General features: G+C 47.3%; 1 protein-coding gene across 1 annotated transcript; it reads left to right on the forward strand.

The window, feature by feature from the left end:
- Nucleotides 1–5,457: 5,457 nt before the first annotated feature.
- On the forward strand, nt 5,458–8,054 carry LOC134947439 (uncharacterized). The gene has a single exon (XM_063935533.1). The coding sequence runs from the start codon at nt 5,508–5,510 to the stop codon at nt 6,621–6,623; it is 1,116 nt and encodes a 371-aa protein (XP_063791603.1). The 5' UTR covers nt 5,458–5,507; the 3' UTR covers nt 6,624–8,054.
- The last annotated feature ends 2,901 nt before the right edge of the window (nt 8,055–10,955 follow it).

Raw genomic sequence — 10,955 nt, forward strand, 5'->3', positions numbered from 1 at the left:
CACCTCTGCCATCCCCACTCACCTTCTACTAACTCCACTGCACCTCTGCCATCCCCACTCACCTTCTACTAACTCCACTACATCTCTGCCATCCCCACTCACCCTCTACTAACTCCACTGCACCTCTGCAATCCCCACTCACCTTCTACTTACTCCACTACACCTCTGCCATCCCCACTCACCTTCTACTAACTCCACTGCACCTCTGCCATCCCCACTCACCTTCTACTAACTCCACTACACCTCTGCAATCCCCACTCACCTTCTACTAACTCCACTGCACCTCTGCCATCCCCACTCACCTTCTACTAACTCCACTACACCTCTGCAATCCCCACTCACCTTCTACTAACTCCACTGCACCTCTGCCATCCCCACTCAGCTTCTACTAACTCCACTGCACCTCTGCCATCCCCACTCACCTTCTACTAACTCCACTACACCTCTGCAATCCCCACTCACCTTCTACTAACTCCACTGCACCTCTGCCATCCCCACTCAGCTTCTACTAACTCCACTACACCTCTGCCATCCCCACTCAGCTTCTACTAACTCCATTGCACCTCTGCCATCCCCACTCAGCTTCTACTAACTCCACTACACCTCTGCCATCCCCACTCAGCTTCTACTAACTCCACTGCACCTCTGCCATCCCCATTCAGCTTCTACTAACTCCACTACACCTCTGCAATCCCCACCCAGCTTCTACTACACTGCGCCGCTGCAATCCCCACTCAGCTTCTACTACACTGCACCTCTGCAATCCCCACTCGGCTTCTACTAACTCCACTGCACCTCTGCCATCCCCACTCAGCTTCTACTAACTCCACTGCACCTCTGCCATCCCCACTCAGCTTCTACTAACTCCACTGCACCTCTGCCATCCCCATTCAGCTTCTACTAACTCCACTGCACTTCTGCCATCCCCATTCAGCTTCTACTAACTCCACTGCACCTCTGCCATCCCCACTCAGGTTCTACTAACTCCACTGCACCTCTGCAAACCCCACTCGGCTTCTACTAACTCCACTACACCTCTGCAGTCCCCACTCAGGTTCTACTAACTCCACTGCACCTCTGCAATCCCAATTCAGCTTCTACTAACTACACTGACCCTCTGCAAACCCCACTCAGCTTTTACTAACTCCACTGCACCTCTGCAATCCCAATTCAGCTTCTAATAACTCCACTGCACCTCTGCAATCCCCACTGAGCTTCTAGTAACTCCACTGCACCTCTGCAAACCCCACTCAGCTTCTACTACCTCCACTGCACCTCTGTAAACCCCACTCGGCCTCTACTAACGCCACTGCACCTCTGCCATCCCCACTCGGCTTCTACTAACTCCACTGCACCTCTGCCATCCCCACTCGGCTTTTACTAACTCCACTGCACCTCTGCCATCCCCACTCGGCTTCTACTAACTCCACTGCACCTCTGCAAACCCCACTCAGCTTCTACTAACTCCATTGCACCTCTGCCATCCCCACTCAGCTTCTACTAACTCCACTACACCTCTGCCATCCCCACTCAGCTTCTACTAACTCCACTGCACCTCTGCCATCCCCACTCAGCTTCTACTAACTCCACTGCACCTCTGCCATCCCCACTCAGCTTCTACTAACTCCACTGCACCTCTGCCATCCCCATTCAGCTTCTACTAACTCCACTACACCTCTGCAATCCCCACCCAGCTTCTACTACACTGCGCCGCTGCAATCCCCACTCAGCTTCTACTACACTGCACCTCTGCAATCCCCACTCGGCTTCTACTAACTCCACTGCACCTCTGCCATCCCCACTCAGCTTCTACTAACTCCACTGCACCTCTGCCATCCCCACTCAGCTTCTACTAACTCCACTGCACCTCTGCCATCCCCATTCAGCTTCTACTAACTCCACTGCACTTCTGCCATCCCCATTCAGCTTCTACTAACTCCACTGCACCTCTGCCATCCCCACTCAGGTTCTACTAACTCCACTGCACCTCTGCCATCCCCACTCGGCTTCTACTAACTCCACTACACCTCTGCAGTCCCCACTCAGGTTCTACTAACTCCACTGCACCTCTGCAATCCCAATTCAGCTTCTACTAACTACACTGACCCTCTGCAAACCCCACTCAGCTTTTACTAACTCCACTGCACCTCTGCAATCCCAATTCAGCTTCTAATAACTCCACTGCACCTCTGCAATCCCCACTGAGCTTCTAGTAACTCCACTGCACCTCTGCAAACCCCACTCAGCTTCTACTACCTCCACTGCACCTCTGTAAACCCCACTCGGCCTCTACTAACGCCACTGCACCTCTGCCATCCCCACTCGGCTTCTACTAACTCCACTGCACCTCTGCCATCCCCACTCGGCTTTTACTAACTCCACTGCACCTCTGCCATCCCCACTCGGCTTCTACTAACTCAACTGCACCTCTGCAAACCCCACTCAGCTTCTACTAACTCCATTGCACCTCTGCAATCCCCACTGAGCCTCTACTAACTCCACTGCACCTTGATGTTTTATTTCAAATATTCCATTTTCAAACTTAATTTAAACCTTAAATGCAATGTGAGACAGGCCCTCCCCTCTGCCTGTGTGTACAGTAGCCAATGAGTGAGAGAATGGGGTCAGAACATGGGAACCCATTTTATGTAAAGAGCATATTAGAGTATAGGGAGTCACAGGGCAGTCATCAAGTGGTATGTAACTGAGGGAGTATTAGGACCATAGGGGGTGTTAACGGGTAATGGTTTCATCCTTCGCCCCCTAGTTATTACACATCGGTCAGTTGGTATGAATTGTGGTATATGCCTGCACTGAGTGGTACTGGGATATGGTGTCATAGTACAGTATAGTGTCACATGATATTACTATAGATGGTAACAATATTGGACTATTATTATTAATCACCCTTATTTATAGGGCGCCTCAGAAGGTCTGCAGCGCCTTATAGAGTGCATATACAGTTACAGCGCATACCATTACAAACAAGCTAGATAATAAACAGCCAGTTCCCCACACACAAGCATAATAGCATCAAAGTAAGTGCTGGCAATAGTATGTACCCTAGGCAAGGCTTAAACAAGGATTTTTGTCACCCAGGGCATGGCAGTCGTTTGGTGAACACCCCTTCCTAAACACAACAATACCACCAAAGATATATAGGAGTAATCATAGCAAAATACCTTATATGAAAAAGTTAGATAAAAAAAAATTCACACACTTCCCACCACAATTATTTAGTCATTTGTCAAAAACAGCGATTGGAGACGGGAATATATGTCAGCCTGTAAGTTCAGGTGTATACCCAGGGAATGCAGCTCAATTCCTTAATATAATTACGTATATGCCAAACCAGTTATACTTGTGTCAGTAAGAATATCAGCACGACCACGCGCAGTGCACTTTGGGCAGTTTGGTAATGGTCTCATGAGCTCACATGTTACAATGGTTACAATATGATTAAATTACTCAAATATCTAATTATAGGACAATTAGTCCTCGCAACGTGTCACTTATAATTGGATAAATATCACTGTAGATATGACGGAACAAAATTCCTAAGAACATACAGGTATAGATAAACATCAGTTGTTGATCAGTAATGTGCATAAATGGTAGGGTAAGAGAGAGATACTACTGTGTGCTCTGCGGACCCTTCTGCTGTTAGCCCATGTGCTGTACAGCAGCGGATAGGTTAATGAGAGTGGGAGTCTCCAGCAAAGGAGTGGAAGTATAGAGCAGTAACGTAGTTCAACCCCAAGCTTATAATCTAAAAGGCGCTGACACAGAGAGGTATGTCAGCGTGCTAGGACAGAAAGGAACGGCTTAGGATGCAAGAGGATAGGCTTCGGTAAAGAAATATGGTTTGAGATCCCGTTTGAAGCTTTGCAGAGAGGTGGAGAGTCTGATTAGGGAGTGCGTTCCAGAGGTGGGAGACATTGCTACCTAGACCACAGGATGGTATACAGGCCCTCATTCCGAGTTGATCGCTCCCTGACATTTTTCGCAGCATAGCGATCAGGCTAAAAATCAGCTGTTCTGCGCATGCGTATGGGCCGCAGGGCGCACGCGCAAAGTAATTTCACACAAAACTATGCAATTTTACACAGGTCCGAGCGACGCTTTTCAGTCGCTCTGCTGATCGGTGAGTGATTGACAGGAAGTGGGTGTTTCTGGGCGGAAACTGACCGTTTGCCGGGAGTGTGCTAAAAAACGCAGGCGTGTCAGGCTAAAACGCAGGAGTGGCTGGGGAAACGGGGGAGTGGCTGGCCGAACGCAGGGCGTGTATGTGACGTCAATGAGGAATGAGGGCCCTAGTGTATTCTCACGGGGGAGTGTGAGAGCATGTTGGTGTAGGATCATTGGAGGGCATAGTATTATAGGACAGACAGAGCCATGTGGGATGTAAGTTATTATTTATTAGCACTTATTTGTATAGCGCACACATATTCCGCAGCGATATACGGTGGATATTTGACCATTCACATCAGTCCCTGCCCCAGTGGAGCTAACAATCTATATTCCCTACCACTTGTACGTGTGCACACATTCCCGCTAGGGTTAATGTTTGTTGGGAGCCAATTAACCTGTTTCTTGGATTGTGGGAGGAAACCCACGCAAGCACGGGGAGTATATACAAACTCCACTCAAGGCCATGGTGGGAATTGAACCCTTGATCTCAGTGCTCTGAGGCAGTAATGCATCATCCGTGCTGCCCATGATGATAAATGCCGGTTGAATGTTATAACAGATAGGGGTCTCTTCCTTTAACAGTATTGTTTTATCTAATTACTGACCTTAATGGATATTCGTGGACCCCTGTTGGAGATTTAAAGGGCTAACTGGCTATCACTGCACAAAGAGTGATTGGTCAAGAGATATAACCAGCTGAGACCGACTGCTGTGCAAGACTTGTAGTGACACTGGGGCCGAGCAATAGTTCAACGCAAGTCAGCCGTAATTATGCATCCGGAACTGAATGCTGATATTTACCTGTATGCAGAGTGTACGTGTCTACGAGAACGCACACCCCTTAACCATACATTTGGTTTCGTAATTCCAAGTACACAATCCTGTAGACACGACCACCCAGTTACACCTCTTCAGCTACAAATGGGAAGGCAACTGGCGGCAGACCCATAGTGGGTATTTTGTGAAATAAAAAACAAAATGCAAAATAATTGCGCCAGTTTCCGCGTCTGCGGGAAACTACGTGCCACATTTTACTTTTGCTATGCCCTTCCTTCTGTTTAAAATAATATTTTGTGTGCTATGATGATTATGATTTAAGCAATGCTTCTAGTACTGCAATTGTACTCCAACTGCCAGGACGCCTTAAATCCCATCTGATTTATATAATATTACAGTTATTTATGAGACCTCTTACAAAGCAGTGTGACTGTTCCAAATAAGACTGTGAGAACTAACATATGCATTTTACTCTGTCTCACACAGGTCCCCGGTGGAATCGGACAAGTATATGGCTAAGAATCTGATCATCCTGGAGGATGGACCAGCCAATCTCAAAATGTGGAGATGGGTCATTGGAAACTGAACACACATCTCTAGGATTTGGTGACAGAAGTGGACCCTTGGATAATTGTCATGATGTCTACGTGACAGCAGAGGAACAATACTCAGAACTTAGACAGGTTCTCATTTTGGAAACTGCTCCCAATAATGGTGAAGAGGGATCTCTTCATCAGCCTAATGGAGGTGGGCTACAGAATGACCTGGAGCTAGAAATTCTCATGAACCCTCATAAAATAAATACAGGAAATGGAACAATTGGTGATTTTCACATCTTCCCTGCTGCCTTCCACCAAAATGCTGACACTTGTGAAGCCATAATTGAGGACAAACACCAATTGTTACAAGTTGGAGGAGGTCCACTTATTGGTGACACCATCCAGACCACCCAAGCAGACTTTTGGGATGCTGAACGCGAGCAGGAAGGTTGTAAGCCCGGAGATCGTCATGTTGATCTGCTAGGTCTCTGCGACTTGTCAAGAACATTTCCTGGCTCTTCTGGGCCTCATGTTGAAAGCAAGGAAGGAGCTGAGGAACCTCCAGAGTCCTTACAACCTCTACTAGAAGAAGAGCCCATGGAGTGCCCGATATGCACCGAATTCTATGACTCCAGTGTCCATAAACAGTCTTTACTCAACTGCAATCACATCTTCTGTGACACCTGCATCAAAACCATACTGGACAAAGCCAATAAAGCCAATCTGGGCCGGGTGGCGTGCCCCATTTGCCGGCAAACGACACCCATGCCAGACTGGGAGATCCGCAAGATGCAGGAACAGATGATGGACAGCGGAGGCGTCTACGTTCACCAGCAGGACTACATCCCACCCCAGCCAGTCGTCAGAAGACCCGGCCTGTGTGGCGCTCTGGAGTACAGGTTCCAGAAACGCATCCAGTCTGGGCGTCTGTTCATCTTCCCGCCCTGCATACGTTTCTCGCAGGGATTGGTGGACAGACTGCAGAGGCTAGAGCGTCGTTGCCGCTGCCTGTACCTCTGCGCTTTGGTATTCTTCCTCTTCGCCGAATTCTTCTGCTTCACTTTCCTCTTCCTGCCTATCCTGATTTTTATCTTAATGATTGTACTTGGCAAGTAAGACAGTGACCACAGAAGAGCCACTAGACCCGGACTATAAACGGTGTCACATAAAAGAGCCACTAATTACTTTAACAAAGATTTCATCGCTTATTAGAACCCTCTAGATTTTAGAACATGTGGTTTACTATGTACATCGTTTGTAAATCAAATCGCTCATAACAAGAACAAACGACTTAAAGGGGGTTTGCACCTTCAGGTACTTTCAGCCATGTCTTTATATCACTGAGAAGAAAAGTGTATTTTTGTTATCCTTCAGTATTTTCCCAACCATCCCGATTTCAGCAGTACCAATATGAGGCCTCTCTTCCGCCATCCTGGTTGCTACTGTATTGTTCCGATCTGCGCTGCAGTGGAGAGGTATGACCCATTCACCGTTGGACTGACCAGCGGTGAATGGGTGCGACACACAACCTACCACTGATGTGAGCAAAAGTGACTGGTTACTTGGTGGTGACCAGAGGGGAATAATGGGTAGTGCCATGACCCTGGGGGGAGTGGCTACACCCCTTCATGACCTGACCACATACACTCCATAATGCGCAATTGTCTTGTATCCAGGGCAACCAAAACGAATAGCTCTGGTTATATAAGTATATTAGTGATGAAACTGGAAAAAAAAATTGTGTTTTTAATTAACGTTTTGGGCGGCTACTGTATGTGCAAACTAATAAATTAAAGTTGTCTGAAGGTGGACGCTTCCTTTAACTCTTGACATATATTTATTGAAGATTACTTTTTGGATTTTCCTTTTTTTCTTTTTTTTTAATAGTTTACATATAATATAAAATCTATGAGCACTGAGATTTTTTGACACTGTATTTACAGTTGTTATATTTCAGAGTAATGACGGAACTAGGGACTGTCCCCATTGCAGGGAGTGAGGTGGCTATTGGACGCAGAGCTGGAGGGAACAGTGATTCTAGTTCATCAACCCGCCCTCTCCTGAGCCTGCTTTGGGGCTGACGCATGTGTACTGGAGTTGACGCATTTGCAATGAAGCCTTTTTGGGCTTCCAGTAGAGCAGGTGCCTCGAGGACCAACCCAAGTGCACACTGTTGCTTCCAGTTGTCACTTATTTTCTGCAAAGAAGTTATAATATAGACTGCCTGCAGTGACACTGGGGGGAGGTATCAAGCCTTGGAGAGAGCTAAAGTGGAGTAATTGCCCAAAGCAAGCAATCAGCTTGCAACTGTCCTTTCATAGACAAATGACAGGAGCTGAATGGGTTACTTTGGGCAATTATCCCACTTTATCTGTGTCCAACACTTGATACATCCGTCCCTGAATGAAGTCTGCTATGCTTGGGAATCTATTTCCCTTTAAGATCGCAGCCTCGTCTCTAATATTTTCAGTTCTGGGAATGTTCCGTAGCTCTTTTATATAACTTGTATATTTGGTTTGCCGGTCCTGTATTTTGCCTGCCTGTACTTTGACGCGTTAGCGATTTTATAAGCCTAATTTATACTGAATTTTACAATAAAAGATCACTTCCAGATATGTGTCTGTTTACTCCTAATGCTAGAGCGCATCTTCACTTGTCAGCGTTCCTCTAGTGACAAGTTCGCCATTCAAAAGTTCTGGAGAAACTGTTTCCCTAAAATGTGCAAGTGCAGTAACTTAAGTCTACCAGTAGGTGCTGCTGTAGTTTTACATAAAACTTTGACACCTACTGTAGATAATTGAGAGTACTTTCATTTTAAAATGCCATGACCCCCGCACCTCCAAACGACCTTCTGGAGGGAATTATCAAAAAGTTGATGAGTGGGGTAGTGAGATAAGGTGTTGCTCAGTAAGCCTATTAGAGGAGGTACCCACTGCGTTAGTTTTTTTTGGGTTTTTTCAAAGTCAGTGGGTATGAGCAAGGCCGGATCACCAATTAGGCAACCTGTGCCCATGTGACTGCTACAGCGGATGAGGTCCTAGGCCTAGTGGTTGATGGTATCACACAAATGATAGGGGTCAGCCCTTGTCTAAATATTCCAGGAGTGCTTGACTTCCAGAAGACCAAAGTTCCATGCCTCCTTATGTCTCCTCCTGCCCTTTCCTGGTGTGTACATGTAGTAATTTTGATGGAGGGGTGTAGTAATTCCATGCGGGAGGTAGTTTGGGGTGTTCATACTTGCCTACGTTAAAGAAGAAGCCTGGAGAGAAGAAGTAGCTGAGTACATCGGGGGTGGGGCTGGACATCCATCCATCATTAGGCCCCAACACATCACGGTAAGTCAATAGGGGTAAAACCCAGCGCCTTCAGTGTAGTAATATCCTTAAATTGTGAGTAATATATGTGTGTACCAAATGGTGTATGGTCCGCTCTCATATCAATTTCTCTGTTTTTTTCCTCGGTATACCGTGTTGCTCCGGAAACTCTGATGTAGTATGGACCATAAATGGAGAAATTAATATAGCGTGATTTATTTATACAGTTTTTTCGTGCTTTCATGCATGGAAATTGCGGACAACAAAAGGTATTCTCCAATACTAAATATAGCGTCACCCAGTGCGAAAAAAGACACTCTCTTCTACTAATGTCTCCATACCCCCTTAATGTTCACAATTAGTGAGTTTCCAACTGCTTGGAATCATGGACAATCCACTTCCAGAACTTTCCTGGTGATCCATACTCTCCATCTTAAAACCAAAGTATTGTCAATATAGTGTCTCCCAGCCTCCCCCAACCGTGGGACACAGCAGCCCGTGGATGGGATGACGTTATGTCATTCAATCATATCTCCCCACTGCATGACTAGTTTACAACTTGGTGATCACTTTGTCTCCAATGCAGTAAATAACTGCAGCTAATTGAATACCAGCCATAGGGGATTATCCAGCTTTGGGGCAAGTGGAATCCCCCCTTTCCCCACATCCCCATATTTGCTTATGTTGTTACACTTTAAATATTGCAACCTCTAAATTTCCATTCCAAATATATATTCCAGTACATTTAGTTATATAATGTGTCATAATATATATATATATATATATATATATATATATATATATATATATATAGTATAGGCAAATAAGGGGTGGTCTTCAGTATGCCGACTGTCGGGATCCCGGCGCACAGTATACCGGCGCCGGCTTCCCGACAGCCGGCATACCGACAGATTTTCTCCCTCGTGGGGGTCCACGACCCCCCTGGAGGGAGAATAAATAGCGTAGCGCGCCACCGTGCCCGCAGCGTGGCGAGTGCAGCGAGCCTGCAAGGGGCTCATTTGCGCTTGCCACGCTGTCGGTATGCCAGTGGTCGGGCTCCCGGTGCCGGTTTGCTGGTCGCCGGGAGCCCGGCTGCCGGCATACCATACTACACCCCAAATAAGCGGTACTCACCAGTCTAGTATCAATGTGTCAAAGAAAGTCATTTATTAGGTCCTACGTTTCGAGGTCAATACCCTGTCGTCAGGCCCAGTTCTAGCCCTTGTGGCGTCCCGGGCGAAAATAGGAGTGTGGCTTCATAAAAAGGCGTGGTCAGGTATGCCCCCTGTAGGGTTGTGCCCCCAGTACAGTGCCCCCGTTTGTGCCCCCAGTACTGTGCCCTCGTTTGTGCTGCTTACAAAAAAATAATAATAATAATATTCACCATCCCCGCTCCTGATTCCCGAACGCCGGTCACCGGCGCCGCTCCTCTGATCTATGGGAGAGACGTCATGACGTCTCTCCCTTAGCACAGCATAGACACTAGAGGTCAATTATGACCCCTAGCGTCTATGTGCCAGTCCCACAATGCCGTGCGGTGCGCGATGACATCATCGCGTACCACACAGCAGTGACAGCACAGCACCGGGGGGCACCACCAGTAGCGGATCTTGCCACGGCGGTGACGCCCTCCGGATGGTGGTGACGCCCTCCGGATGGCGGCGACGCCATCCGGAAGGGGGTGCCCCGGGCAAAAATCCCGTTTGCCCAAAGCAAGATCCGCTACTGCCCGTCGTAAGGGACAGCATAGTGAATACAAAGTGCACATGAATTACATTTATACCTACACCTAAACGCTCTAATTAGGGATCGTTGCTTACTCACCTGGAGGACGCCACCAGCAGGCCTCACAGAACCCGTGTCTGTGTTTGTGAGGCATGCTGGCGGCGTTCTATGTGGTAAGCTCCTGATGAAGCTGGATGTTCTATAACCAGCGAAACGCGCAGAGCCTGAACCTGTGAGCCAATCCGCCCTCCTGGACTCCTGATATCCATCTTTGGCATCAATTTGACATTATACTCCACCATCTGGATCAACAGCTAAAGCACTTTTCTGGATTCCCCTTTGGCCATAAATGGACAGTTCCTAAGGCTGACATCACATCAAGGGATGACTATAACCGCTCTGGTAATAT

Source organism: Pseudophryne corroboree, chromosome 8, assembly GCF_028390025.1.
Source record: "Pseudophryne corroboree isolate aPseCor3 chromosome 8, aPseCor3.hap2, whole genome shotgun sequence".
In the NCBI taxonomy this organism is placed as follows: domain Eukaryota; kingdom Metazoa; phylum Chordata; class Amphibia; order Anura; family Myobatrachidae; genus Pseudophryne; species Pseudophryne corroboree.

Bases quoted from the DNA above. Each gene is read 5' to 3' on its own strand.
- LOC134947439 (XM_063935533.1), top strand. From the start codon at position 5,508: ATGGACCAGCCAATCTCAAAATGTGGAGATGGGTCATTGGAAACTGAA.